At 37.8% G+C, this 15,418-nt stretch overlaps 1 protein-coding gene across 2 annotated transcripts in view; it reads left to right on the top strand.

Moving 5' to 3' along the window:
• grik3 (glutamate ionotropic receptor kainate type subunit 3) overlaps window positions 1–15,418 on the top strand; it is an 85,645-nt gene that overhangs the window by 55,249 nt on the left and 14,978 nt on the right. For both annotated transcript variants that reach the window (XM_081696359.1, XM_081696360.1), the window contains 4 exons: window positions 634–741; window positions 4,397–4,510; window positions 7,852–8,055; window positions 12,422–12,645. In XM_081696359.1, the coding sequence (XP_081552485.1) occupies window positions 634–741; window positions 4,397–4,510; window positions 7,852–8,055; window positions 12,422–12,645 (650 nt within the window). The remainder of the gene's footprint in view (window positions 1–633; window positions 742–4,396; window positions 4,511–7,851; window positions 8,056–12,421; window positions 12,646–15,418) is intronic.

Here is a 15,418-nt window from a genome sequence, read left to right as displayed (position 1 = left end):
CATCACCATCTGTGTCCTACTTTCGCAGTTCTGTACATTCAGCTCAGAAGTACAAATTGTATAATCAGCTCTTATTTCAGCTCATAAGAGAGTATGTGTGACTTATAATAAACAGATTAGAGTTGTAGAACCTCTATGCATAAGAGAAGAGAAAGACAGGGACACAGAGTCAGTGTAGGGAGCACTGTATCTGTCTGGCTGAGTCAGAATAGATGTCCCTGAAACAAAAGCAGAAATATCCCCACCGGGCTTGTGTGTGACTTATTGGTGAAGGAGGAGCTTAAGGTGCAGTGTAATTTTTGAGTATGAGATGCTTGTTAATTAAGACTAAGGTCATTGGGGAATATTGTGTGTGACTAAGGCACTGGGATGTAAAATATAATTTAAAAGGATATATATATATATATATATATATATATATATATATATATATATATATATATATATATATATATATATATATATATGTACACTGTACTGTGTGTGTGTCTGTGTGTGTATATGTGTCTGTGTACATGTATTTGTGTGTGTGTGTGTGTGTGTGTAAGCATGTGCATGTGCTGGCTTGTGTTGCTGCACTGTAGCTGTGTGTGCGAGTATGTATGTTTTAAACATTCACTCCTCTCTCTGCAGTCCCATTGGGATGGCCTGACAGGACGGTTGTCCTTCAACAAGACAACAGGCCTGCGGACTGACTTTGACCTAGACATAGTCAACCTGAAGGAGAATGGCCTAGAAAAGGTGAAGAGCCAAATCGCACTCTACACAAATACTAGCTGACACCCACAACTACCTACTTGTGCCTAATGGTCTCTTTCTGCTTAATTCTTCTTTCTGCATCCCATCATGCATATTGGCATCCACTGGTGTTTTATACTTTGTTTTCTTGCTTCCTAGTACTCTCTCAGGCTGTAAAGACAAATATAAGAACACACAGATTTCCACACAATCATTTCTTTTGTTAAATACCAATTGGCATTACAGTCTAATGGTACACTAAACTTTCCTTACTACCTTGTCTAATTTGGTCACCGTTTCAGAACGAATAAAGAGCAATCTAAGTCTTGACATAATAATTTACCCTTAGCAATGAAGCCAATGGGCTGTTTAAACATCAGCATAAATTAGTAGGTCATAAAGTAAATTGGATTATGGTATCCAGCACTGTTAATTGCAATCTTTGTTAACAACAAGCAGAGATTAGGACCAAAATGCTTTTGGTGGCAATGAGGTATATAAACATGGCTGAAGTCTTAAAAATAGGTTTAGATAGAAACTCTTTTTTTCAAGTGTCAACAGTTATGAACACTTTTTACACAACTAATAGTTTATGTTCATTGTTTCCTAAAGATAAAATATTTTGAAGGCATTTGTTTTTGCTACAGAACTCTCATATTCCATTGTGACATTAGAAAAAATACAAATAAAAAGAAATAACTTTTAAATAAATGTCACTTTCTGTCATTTTGTGGCCTTAAAATTGAGTGGTTATACTACAAGTTTAATGTCTTACTGTATTGGCGTGAATAAGAATACATTAAAAATAGATATGGAGTACACCAGATACAAATTGCAGTCATTTAATTTTAGCAGTTTTAAGTATAATAAAAATGTTAGGGAAAACATAGTCAAATCAGCAATAGCAATATATGAAATTTCTAATCTCATTTAAATACTTGTTTGTGAACTTCATAAAACGGGACAGAGAAAAATAATCTTAATGTGTCCAGGCTTATTGGAGAAAGAGACTTGGAGAAGTAATCCTTTTTAATTGATTATTAGCCCTTGTTTTATCTCTAACTAGAATTAGGGGTACTTTCCTGGGAAGAAAATTTGCTTTATGTTGGCATTAGTGGTTAAGAGCAGGGACTCTCTCTTGCCATTTCTAAATAAGTATAAGTTTAGTGGTTAATCACGTTTAATGAATTGAGCTTAATTGCTATCATTTAAGAAAGATGAAATGCTGGAATTCATGAGCACAACCCTCCAGAATTTGTCAGAATCTTTGCAAACTATAATGAGCGCATGTCAAATCAAAACACTTTGGCTGCTGAGTCAGGCGGATGGCATTACTGGGCATTTATGGCATCTGTTCTAATGCACTGTTCTAATGTCCTGAATTGGTAGGGAGAGGGTAGAATGGAGGACGGCACACAGTCAATGAGCCAGTAAGCAGACAGCAGGCAGGCGGCGGGTGCACAGATAGATGCACACATGTTGATGAAGACGGATACTGACAACCAGAGTATTATCAACACTAAGAATATACTTGAGAGGGTATATAAAAATGCATGGCTGGTTTGGTCCTCCTTGTTTGTTCAGATCTTGGTAATGATACTAGTAAGATTCATTAGATGGACTTATTGCATAACTTCTTAAGAAAGGTGTGTGCATGCACGTGTGTGTGTGTGTGTATACATGCACATGTGTATGTGTGTAAATGTAATGTTCTTTTAAAACTACTTCACACAAACATTAGTTTCACTCTGAAACAGACTAATACATTCTGATACACCAGCTGTACATCTGATACAGCTTCTGTAAAGTTAGAAGAATAATGAGATAAATAACAGAAATTTCACATTCAGATACTGCCATATACAATTTGGATTGATATGATGTACTACTTTTATTGTACCTTTACATCCCTTCATTTATTAGCAAGTTTTGTCTCCAACATGTCTCCAACATAGTTTTGTGTGTGGGTGTGTGTATATGTATTTTAACAACAGAAAGAAAAATAAATAAATAAATAAATAAAAATATATATAAAAAAAAAATAATAAAAAAAAATTACAGTGTATTTAAAATAAATGAGAGGGAGAGTGTGCAGATTGCAGTCAGATGAATACATGTGGCACCAGAAGGCTCTTTAAACAGCCTTTCTGAGAGATTCCCATAGTGCATTGCCTCTGCATATTCTAGTGGGCCTCCACATATAAAAAATGTCAGTTTTAACATCTTAAGGCAACCATCTGCAATTTAAGGTACCTGAAAACTGAAAGATTATTATTCTAGGATTAAACTCTTTAATCATGCAATCCAATCAGTGACTGAAATTTATGTTATGTTCCCTATATAGCCATTTTGCCTATTTAGTTGTTAATAGAAAGTTATAATTGTAATGTTGAGCAGCTAGCTTCTGTGATACTGTACTAACCTTTTTACAGTCATTTAAGACAGATCTCCCCCCAAAATTGAGAGCATTGGTAGTTATTTTCAAAACATTTTTATCATGGTAATAACATGGTAAAATATGGAAGATACTATTAATGCAGCAGAAGCTAAAAACTATTAACGCAGGAACACTTATTCAAAAATTATATTTCATCATTATTGCAGGTTTTTATAAACTTATTTTACACAAAAATGTTTTTAGACATCTTCAAAAAAAAAACAACAACAAAACTGTAAATTTGTATCAGTGTAAATTTCAAAAAAACAACCAAAACAGCTAAATAAATAGTGTCATGGGCACATATCATGCTGGAAATGACAGGAAGGAAACAGTTTCCAACTGAAGAGTTTAATGAAAGTAATGAATCGAATTGACCATAAATGAGTATTAACCACAACTAATAATCACACAGGGTAATGTGGTGAATGAGGCATAACACACACCACCTGATTGGGCTGTGGTATGTAACAAAAACATAGAACATGCAACGGAAAACAAAATGTAAATAAAAGCAAGCTGATGGAGGTAAAAATAAAATAATTTTAAAAAATAAAATAAAATTACAAATGTATAAATATATTGGAATTTTTAGCAAAAAACAATATATTTTGTTCAATGCCTTAACTTCCTTTGACCTAAAAGTTTCTGAAGCTTAGTGAGGTTCATTAAACATTTCTTATTTTTATTAAACAGTAACATTCACAAAGTAAATAAAGTTTGGTTTAAATTAATATTGGATAGCTATCCTCAATGTCAGTTATCTTAGGTATGTAAAGCACAGTTAGTAAAGGTCCATTCTCTTTGCATTCATCAATGCAGTATGATAGAAAATTGCAGAACAATCTTTCCCTAGACTTTAATAATGATAAGCAAACAGTGTTATCAATTTGTAATGCATGCTATGGTAATTTCCTTCTATTCTTTTGTTCAACATTTTTATTTCTGAAATTGAATTGAAAAGCAATTTCCTTTGGTTGGATTGCCCTTCCTCTGATCTTAATGTATTCAGGAGGTGTATGAGGGCCTGAGACCTTTTGGTGCCAGCACCATAGCTCTCCCAACCCAAACCTTTGGAATACAGGTGACATGAGCAATCAGCTAATACCACTGAATGAGCTCGGCAGGGTCTGCTAATGCAGTGTGGTAAGCTGATGGGAGGATGAGGATCACACAGGCAGGCGCGGTGTACCCTGGCTAACCAATTTCCATCTTCCGCAGGTGGGGAAATGGAGTGCTTCAGGAGGGCTGAACATCACGGAGGTCCCTAAGCGAAATGGCATGAACATCACTGACTCACTTTCCAACCGCTCGCTGATCATCACCACCATACTGGTAAGGTCACACAAGCACTTAATATGAAAGAAATCTCTCTGTCTGTCTGCCTGTCTCTTTCTTGCTCTTTCTCTCTCTATCTTTCTCTCTCTCTCTCTCTCTCTCTCTCTCTCTCTCTCTCTCTCTCTCTCTCCCCCCCCACATGTTATGTTAAAATAATATAGGATTCAGTATTTGTATTCTCTGTTCTGACATATCTGTACCTAGCTTGATTGCAGCATTTCCGTCCTTACGTAAACCCACTTGAAATGTTAGGCCCAAGATATCCGTTTCTGTTCACAGTGTGCCTGAAGATTATTTACTATCTTTGTAAGCTCATTAGCAACTTTAAATATGCAACCATTCTTCTTCATCACTTGAATTTTCAATAAAAAAAATGAAAGGAGCATGTGGTATGCCATGGTATATGGTATGCAAAGCAAATAGTTGAAGTCTATAATATCCTCGACCTGAACTACTTGAATGCCTTCATTTTTACAAAGAGCATGCATATAGAGTATTAGTCTAGTGTTGCTCAAATTATGGTTGTGCTAGGATTCTGAAGAGGATTCTAAATAATTTTACGCAAAGAAGTGCACCAGAAAAGGCCATTACTGACATGATTTGAAATAAACAGGCGTTGCCTTCAACGGAGCAGCCACACTGATGCTTACGACCCTGTATTTATGCTTGTCGGGAGGTTAGGGGGGTTTGTTGAGTTGTCACTAGGGTGCTGACATTGAACAGCCTCCATGGGCTTATTTTGGACAGGCACATGAGTTAGCAACAATGAAAAACACTGTCATTATGCCTGGGTTGGCTTGTAAGGCTGCAATCATTGCTTCTCCAATGCCAACTATGGGAGTTCCATGATCTGTTACATAGAGAAAAAAATAAATGTATCATTCACAAAGATATGTACTTGTGGGATTTTACCCATGTATCATTTGCTTTTGTGTTGGGAAAAATCAGAAATATATTGTGATTGAATATATACAAAACACAGTTTACACTATCCTTAATTGAAGCAGTGTCAGGCTGATTAGATTGGCTTTTTTTTTAGTTTGCTTGCTTACCTTTTCACAAATAAAAGAGTGTCTGCCAAACTGCCAGTTTATTAAGCACTGTCAGCCAGGCTTAAACAAGACTAAAGCCTGTCTGGCTTGAAGATCCAACTCAATTTTGGTCAGCTGTGGCCATGATGGCAACAGTGCAAAAATCTACTTCCAGGCTGAAGCTTAGCCAATGAAGACAAAGCCTGTCTGTGATCTTGTTGCACTGTATCAAACAATACTATCAGTGCACAAATAAGATGCCTGGCATTTTCACTGGGAGTCCTGGCACCCTGGAAAGAGATTAAGATATGTAATGTACTTCCCTGCACACATTGTCTTCACTCCATTTCCTGTGAATTGTTTTCTGTACTTGCTCCTTCCCCACTTCTCTTTCTCTTATGTACATGTATGCAGAGACAGATAGAGAGAAACGGCTTTTAAAGCTTTGATATGAGTCCAAACCTTAGGGAATTTCACATATTAGGAGGGTTGGAACAGATGGTAATGGATTTTTTTTTTCTACAACGCAAACTTTTTGATCAAGATAATTGGACAACTTATGCAAAGTTTTCCTTAGACCTGACTGGTTTCCATTTCATCATAAATTGCATTATAATCTATATTTATTAGCTAAGGTTTATTTAACAGTGTGTCATTGGATGTCCTGGAAATTGTTCTATCAGTTGGCATGTAAATAATAAGAGATTCAGAATGACTGTAAAACATCTTTGTTGTAAAAGTATTAAGCATAAATCTGCCATTAAAATGTGTTGGCAGGCATGAGTGTTACACCAGGTGAATACTCAAATTATTTTTGTTGATTTGTTTGCCCTTCTCCTTCCTTATTACTGTATTGTGTAGATAGTGCTTATAAAGATTACTCCTTATTAGAGTGACCTACAAGCCATATGTTTAGCTATGCATCTAGCAGTGAGACAGCAGTTTTCTACATGGAAGAAGTATAATATACTTCTGAGAGCACATTTAAGTTAACTTAGAATAGGAAATTGCTACTGAATATCTCCGGAATCCTTTTCTACATTAAATTGTGCTGTCAACATAAGCAAACTGGAAAGATTTATCAACATTTTTAAAGGTGGTACATACATCCAATGGATAAATTGTAGCTGAAAATGAAAATGGTTCCTACTATCTGCCTGAGGCCAGTGTGTCTGCTTTTATATTCATACAGTATGTATGCCACTGATGAATTAGTGGCGGTTGCTCCACTGATAGAAGCATGCAAATGGCAGAGCTCCAAGGCATTTATTATCAAGGCAACTGGACGGGACAGAGAACAGCAGTGAAATTGATTTTGAAATTCTGCCTGAGCATCATTATAAATCTAAAGCATAGCTCGTCTTCAGCGGTGACTGAATGCAGCTGTCCTCTTTCTGCTTGGGAACCCCTAGATGTTTTTCTTCTTGTTCATGTATAAAAAGTTAGACTGTGGTCAGAGTAACCTGAAATAAAACAACAGCTGAACTAAAGTGCATTTCACCACTAAGTTGAAAGTGGAATTAGTAAATAAGATTTTATTTTATTTTTTACTTTTTTTGTGATATCAAAGGAGTTTTTATATGATCATTGTCCAGTGGTGAGACATTACATATTAGTCCTCTCAAAAGTACACTCTACATGTTTTACAAATCTCTTTTTGTATAATTTCTCCATACAGGCATATTTTACTGAAGCACTCCCACTAAGATGATCAGTGACATTGTTGAAGATAACTTTATGAGTATGTTCATTTTCACTGCAGTGTTATGAACCTAATCAAGGATTTATATGAACCAAATAATGAGCTCCATGGGGAGGTATTCCGTAGCTGTAGACTGCCAATGCCCAACACAAAAAGTACCAGTGCCTCATCCTAGGCTTTCAAAGACTGAGTTTGGAATAGAATGTATGAGGGGAGAACTGGACTTGGGAGATCATCACTATTGTAATTTAGTATAATAATTACCATTATACTTTTTTGAGTGAACTTTTATAAAACGGTTTGTAGTATGTGTAGTATTATAGTGTATTAACAGGTCTTTATGGAAAGTGGTGATTAAGTTGACAGTATGTTTTAGGAACAATGCAAATGTACCCAAACTGCTAATTAATATCAAAATGTCACAGCTGCTGCATGCATTGCTGAATAGTGCTGTGAAAGTGTACAAATGGCTGTGACTCTGCTCTAGCTGTCTGTTAGACCACTCAAGTGGTCCACACTTCCCCTCAATTACGAGTGTATACTAGGAAGTGACAGAAAACGCTGACCTCACCACTGCTTTTCATGTCTGCTTTGTGTCTGCACAGGAGGAGCCATATGTCATGCTTAAGAAGTCTGACAAGGCGCTTGTTGGCAACGACCGCTTTGAGGGCTTCTGCACTGACCTGTTGAAGGAGCTGGCTAGCATTCTGGGCTTTGCCTACGAGATCCGCCTGGTGCCCGATGGGAAATATGGCTTCCAGGATGACAAGGGCCAATGGAATGGCATTATAAGGGAGCTTATGGAGCATGTAAGTATAGGTTGACCATTGCTGCATCAGCTTCCTCACACTAGCTGCAGTGTGCTACTTCAGGGAAATGAAATGGCTGATCCTCTAACTATCAAGACTTCAACAAATTCATGTCAACTGCTAGCACAAGTGCTTAATGCTACTTTATTGTTGTTATTGCTGACAACCTGCCAAGGTGACACAACAATATGAATTAACACTTTGTGCCATTTATTTAAATCCAATTTCCACTTATGAAACAGCAAGTGACAAACGTGGGAAAATACTCTTGACAGTAGCTCTGGCAATCCTGGGCAAGATTGCACAAAGTGCTGCCACAGCAAATATGGCTCTACAGAGTCAGTAGAATGGTAGCAGTACTGAAACACAAGCCCCCAGCCCCCCACCCCACCTGGATCACCCCTTGCCCCTGTGTTGCAGGCCTGGGGGCATCTGCACTGGAGGCTAGGATGGCACTACTGTGCTGGCATTTACAAAGTAGCTCTCATCCCACTCCCCTTTCCCTTTCTTTCACCTTCCCAGATCATTGGTAGGGCTGGCTGGAAAGTTGTAATAGCTTAAGTGGCATTTAGTGTCTGGAGTTATATGGTGGGGGTCAATGGCAAGTACCTGGAAGGGCTGAGAGAGGTGAGCTATTGCCGCAGCACTTCATCTTCCACTGCACCTAAGACAGATCCACTCTGATAACAGTCACCTTGAGCGAAACAGGGATTATGGCAGGTGAAGTTAGAGGTGTGTGTCTGTATCTACTATAGGGTTTAATTTAAACTTCAGCATAAATATACATTAAGCAAGGTGTCCTCTCAACATATATGAAAACACAATGGACAGATGGTGATGCTGCTAGCATTAATGTAACTACAGTTAGGGTCTTCACAACATATTGCTTATGGGTTCACGGAAGGATTTTTATTTGTAAAATAGTAAAACACATACAAATGAGCACAAAGGACAAACATACACACACTATAATTATACCACACGACATATCATATTATATAACATATTAATGCATTATAGTTTTAATTATTTCATGTGTCTTGTTATACTTATTACTTCTGGAAAATCAAATACTTTGGATATACACTAATCAAATGAAATAAATTAATAAAGCATAAATTCATCATCAATTCTTAGATCACTGTAATTCCATTACACAACTTTTTCTGAAAATATCCATCTTCCTCAAGTATTCCCATTTCTCAAATCTCTTCATCCTTGTAATCTCTGCCATGGATTATGATGTGGTATTCTTGACCCTTATCAAATGGCCTGTGCAGTATTGAAGGTGCTGTGTGTATTTTTAGGAGCTCCATTTTGTGGCTGAGTGCCTTTGTTGTTGCTGTCTGTATAGATAACCTGATCTGGAATCAGCAGAGCTGAAAAACAAACTAAGGAACAAGCTCTGAGAGCTGACCTTGGACTGCCACAAGGGGCAGGAATAGATGTACTGTTTTTATTTGCATTAACTTAAAGCAAATAAAAGCTCTGAAGAATCATTTATAACAAAATTGATTTATATGCCAATTCCATCTGAACATAATAGGAAATAGTTGCATGCATACCCTATGGATTGCTTTAGTGATGGATTGGTAATGGATTGAGAAGAATACTGCAAGGAGGCATAGACATCATTACATTAATATAACCTGCAATAAACTTATTCCTATTTAGACATTTACTTATGCCAATATTTCTTATTTAAGAAGTAGTGTTCTGTGGCTTGATGGTCTTTGCTTTTGTCACACATGAAAAGGAAGGAGGTATTATTAATAGACACTGTCAAAGATATTTATCAGTTAAATTTGTTTTTATCAAGGCTATGATTAAGTCAAATTATTTTAATTACTTTCCTATTATTCTGTGCACACTAATTTATTTTAGAGACTTGCATGCATGTGAGAGCTTATGGATCTAATGAAGAGAACAGGCAAACAGTTTGGTCTACGCTTGTTTTCACCTGATAAAGTGGCATTAAATGATAGGGCTATACATTCAAACTGTCACCTCACAAGCCCACATAAATCAAAGTTTCATTACTGAATTACGAAACACCTTTTGGCCAGGCACATTCATTTAACCATATCTCAAGCTTGTAGGTGCCTTAAAGTAAGTCAGACCTCTTTACTCGACTTCGTAGGTCACTGTACCCTGTCAGAGAACCAAATTGAGGGTAACTAAAAATGTCACACACAAAAGCAACATCCATTTGGCAATGCACATGTGAGTCACTTTGACAAAGAGTGTGCCCTTTCTCCTGTTTTTAGAAATCATGGATAGAAGAACCCCCTCATTGTGGCAAGGCAACAGACCATGCAAAAAGGCTTTTGTGTCATGTAGCACAACCCTGTATGTTTTCCTGCACATGGCCACAAAGGCCACTACAAAGCCAAAGGGTATATTCTGAAGGCACTAAGTGATGCACCAGGCCTTGTTAAAGTTGATTTAGTTATAATAGACAATCCCATTAATCATGTCAGCACACCAGCATTAATAGCTGGCTTAGCACATCATTTGTTTCTGTCCTGGTAATTAATCTTCTCACTGGAAGGTTATATACCAGCATGGTCTTATTGTCTTGAGCATAGATAGCAACTGGATCCTCCTTTACAAAATCCTTCAATGAAAAGTCACTTCTTTTATACTTCCACATTTCTACACTATACTTCCTTACCAGCCATGTACTCATCCAACTCTGCACAAATGTTGCTGTCCAGAAAACAGAGAACTGCATGCTTAAGGAGTGTTAGTGATAATATTGACATTTCCATCTGCTGGGTACAAGGATGGCTCGAATGCAGTGTGCAGCAGCAGGCAAACTACAGCAAACATGGTTGTGATTTGAGTGGATCTAATACTCAGCCTTGTGACTCTCAGTGGGACACTGCTGGAAGAGACGGCATTGCCTTGACCAAACACTGTGGCCAACAACATGTCCACAGTGCTCCCAGTGTGCCAGAGATGGCTGGGAAGCCCTGCAGGTTGGCCAGCTGCTTGAACGGCAGGTTGGTTGAGTAGCCACAGTAGGCCAAGGAGAAGAAAGGGAAACCCTTGTGTACTTTGCATAAATATTTAATGAAATCTCAGCAGCCTCACTGCCAGACTGGCATTTTATCTCTCTTGTCTTTCTCTCCTGTCTTTTTCTCTCTCACTCTCTTCATGTGTCCTTCATTCTGTTGCTCTCTCTGGCTGGTTGTCAGGTATTTAGCTACCACAATGGTTAACGCAGGCTTTGGTAATCCAGGCTTCTGCATGCAGCTTTACACTGTTCTCCGTCTGCCTGCCAATCATCATGGGGCCTCTTCTGTCACTCCTGCTCAGAACGGATGGAGCCAAAGTCTGAATAACTCGGCTGGAGGAATAACGCCGCGACAGCAGACACAGTCATCCTACCACCTCAACTAGAGGCCATTGCAATGAAATGAAATGTCAAGAAGGAGCAGCAGTACTATTTGCAATGATGGAGGGAGGGGAAAGAGTTCATTGTAATGAAAATGTTTAGTTTTCAGATGTTTTGAATGTTATGTTTTGTGAGAGCAAGTGTTGCACCCGTTTCTCCGTGCTGCAGGAGAAGGAGACCTGAACTCTTTTGTGATTCTATCATGTTAGGGGGAAAGAGGCAGCCAAGCGTGAGCCAAGCAGCTGGTTTCATTAACCTCCTGTCCAACCCTGGAGAGAGGGAAGCAGGGCGAGGCGATGTAAATGGTGACCTTCTAAATATGCAGCCAGACACGTGCCACTGAACGCTTCCCTGCTTCTGCAATTTATAGACAGGGCAAGAAAAAAGCAATAGTTGCAGTGAGGAAACTGGGCCATTCAAGTCAATAGTTGAATCACCTTGGCAAAGCTGACTTTAAGCACATGTGGGACAGATCCACTGATGCTTTCTTTATGGGCAGTGTAACATGTGCAGTCCTTTGTTTTTGCAGTCAGACTACACTTACTATAGCACTTCTTTTCTGTATAACAACAATGCAGCATGACACAGAAATGTAAATTGGTTGATGATTTTGGAATCTAAGTGTACATCCACTATCATTGTTTTCAATATGTTTCAACAATATGTTCAATTTGAGGGGATTCACACTAATACCACTAGGGGGCCAGTGTGAAAATCTGTTTGTTTGTTTTTTTAAAGCTATTTTAAAAAAAATGTAACAGCTTTACATTTTTATGTTTGAAATGCACTAGATATAAATACATTTGTTATATTGAACCATAAGGGTATTATAACACTTTTCAAAGTCATTGTTTGTTGTTGTTGTAAATTTCATGTTTTTTGCATGTCTTACTATTTTCCTACTCATTAATAACATGGTGCACACCTGAACTTTATATTCTTGTTTTTGTTTTCTCTTCTAATCAGAGAGCAGATCTGGCTGTAGCTCCTCTCACAATCACCTTTGCGAGGGAGAAAGTGATAGACTTCTCCAAGCCCTTCATGAACACAGGAATTAGCATCCTGTACCACCGGCCAAACAACACCAACAATGGCTTCTTCTCCTTTCTCAAGCCCATGACCCCTGACATCTGGGTGTACATTCTACTTGCCTATCTGGGTGTTAGCTGTGTTCTGTTTGTCATCGCCAGGTGAGTGAAACTGAAAGTGGGTATCTGTATTCATATAGAGTTCTTTATTTACTGTCAGTCATAACCCTTTGAAATATCCTGGTGACTGAGATTTGAATTTAGAAATTTAAAAAAGCCAACTGATTTGAGAGTCGTCACTGCGCTGAAGTGCTCAGGAAGCAGAAGTGCTCTAAAACTGCCCTTCTCAGGACCCTCGCTCCTCCTGAGTGGCTATTGTTGCTGACTCATTGAGCTTTATATGATGAGTGGAACTTGAGTTAATTTGGAGGAAATGAGTGTTTGGCTGGGCTCTGAGTTTCAAGATGAAGCAGCTGCTCTCATAAGCTTCTTTTTTGTCTTTGGACATGTTTCCTTTCAGTACTTCGCTCAAAGGACATAAATGTGGTTTTGTGAAAATGATGTTATTTTATTTTATGCTTGTCTGCATTTTAGTGGCTATTAGTGATAGCACTGGGGGTCTTTATAATTTAACATTTTTAAGTGAGTCAAAGTAATGACAGAAGGTGGTCATAATGTCAGTTAAACCTTTTTTTTCTGGAGCACATGTGGTATTTATCCATATGATTTTCTCAATTGAGCACCACAGTAACATCAAGGATCTAGGTGTTTTACAGAACGCATTGTACAGTCTAGAATAGGTGACTGGTGTAAAACAGGTAAGTCTTACAATAGGTAATGGGTCATTTGTGAAACTAAGTATATTTCCCACTTACTCAGGCACAGTGTCCAATGCTTATTTCATACATGCAGTAAACAGCAACACATGTCCATGTTCATGTATAACCTATTGCTTTAAAGAAATACCCTTAGAGATCTTCAAAGCCTATTGTGCACATTTATCACACTATGCAAAGAGCTTTGGCCCCTGATTGTGAGTGTGAGGGTGCTTTAGGTCAGGATGCCATGAACTGCATAAAACTGAAAAATTAAGATCCATAATCTCATAACGATAATTATTGATGCTGACATTTTGAGGTCAGTAGTTTTTGGTGAAAGATATAAGGCTACCTCAAATGCCTACAGGTCCATGAAATGGAAATAAATTGCAGCAAACTGAGACTTGAATGTGAAAGCTAATCTAGCCTGAGTGCAGTCTTATCAGTGCCCTTAAATTCAAGAATCATTTAAGGATGTAAGTAAGGGTTTGTAGGGATCCCTCGCAGCAATGCTTCAATAACTGCCCATGCTCTGGAAAATATACATTTGGAATTTGAAAAAAGATGGCCAATGGAATACAGATTAAAATTTAAGACTCCAATATCTCACTCGTATGGATAAGCACTTATGCTCCAGTGACTGTAATAATGGATGGCTCCTCCCTCACTGCTTCTCCTGTCCTTCTCTTCTCAAATACCTGCAGAGTGCAGGTTTCACCTTTCTGACAATTCTGATCTTGTGGATGTACAGTGTCTGCTTAGGTCCTGAGAAGGAAGACAAATGGCTTCTTTTGTTAATCGTAATCAGAGATTCATGTAGACAATCAGGATTACTGTCTTTTTTTTTAACTGACAACAAGTGCAAACTGAATTTGGACCCATTAGATGTTTCGATGTGAGATATTCTGATCAATAGTGTATTACTTTGTTATGCTTGCTATTAATAAATAGACTAACCTCGGTAATGGCTATGAAGCTGTTTCCATGTGTATACTTAAAGTATTTCTTAAATGCTGCTATCTAGTCTGTAGACAGCTTGATGTATAGTACTCTTTATTTTGTGTCCAGTTTATAGCAAATGAAATTTTAAGGCTGTCTGACCTAAATAAGCTTGAGAAAGAGAGAGACATAGAGTTTTCGCAAATATGTTGACTTGACAGATAGCACTTATATATGACACTTCAGCATAGTCTGTAACACAGACCTCTGCCTCTATCAAAATCAAGCCTATTACAATGTTATTTTGTTGATTCCATATATATTTTGTTCTTAAATAAAGAATATGATTTTCCCATGAAGCAATGCTAACCCTGAAAGTGCCAGTTATCTACTTTTCATTTGGTTTGCTCACATATATACTAAGATATGAAGATTTAAGTACTTCAAAGGGTCATTACCAGAGTGTTCTACAGAGTAGATATAGTTGCACCTGTTTGCACCTGTCTTTCTTCTTATTTGTCAGCTTTATCATATAGGTGTAATTTATAAATGTACAAGTGACCGTCGCTGATTGGTTTCTGAACACAGAATCACTGCTGATGCTTTTCTGTTGCAATACATCCAAAACATCCTCTATTCCATCCCTCACTAGTCACTGTCTGACAACAGAACCACTGGTGACAAAATATTTTTTGAGTGATGGATCATTCTCAACACAGCATTAATAGTGACATTCTAGTGACATGGTACTATTGTGGATGCTCAGCTGGTAAAGGTTTAGCAGTAGAAGTATGGCTGGGGGGGTTACATTCATCACTGTCACTACTGCGGTGAAAATGGTATATTTGCCAAAAATATTCAACCAGCACCATTACTGTGGTCAATTTTGGTTAAAGGCTGGAGGATGACTAATAAATTATGTTTGGTAACAAATGGCAACTACAACATGTACCTAGAAGGTAAGTGTTTCTGAGAATGTGGTTGGTTAGTGTAAGTCTGCTTTTGTGTCATACACCTCAAGTGTATAGGATATGAAATATTAGCTTAAGTGTGTTGTATCAGGACAAGTGAACCATCCTATTTGTTTCATATGTGAGATCAGGAAGCAGCTTACCTATCACCTGCCATCATCAAATTCAATTTAGCTCATTTTAACGTCACTGATACATTCACTACCT

Source organism: Electrophorus electricus, chromosome 14, assembly GCF_041902795.1.
Source record: "Electrophorus electricus isolate QZ-2024a chromosome 14, ASM4190279v1, whole genome shotgun sequence".
In the NCBI taxonomy this organism is placed as follows: domain Eukaryota; kingdom Metazoa; phylum Chordata; class Actinopteri; order Gymnotiformes; family Gymnotidae; genus Electrophorus; species Electrophorus electricus.
Note: the sequence above shows the minus strand (reverse complement) of the source record. Positions and strands in the feature narration are given on the sequence as shown.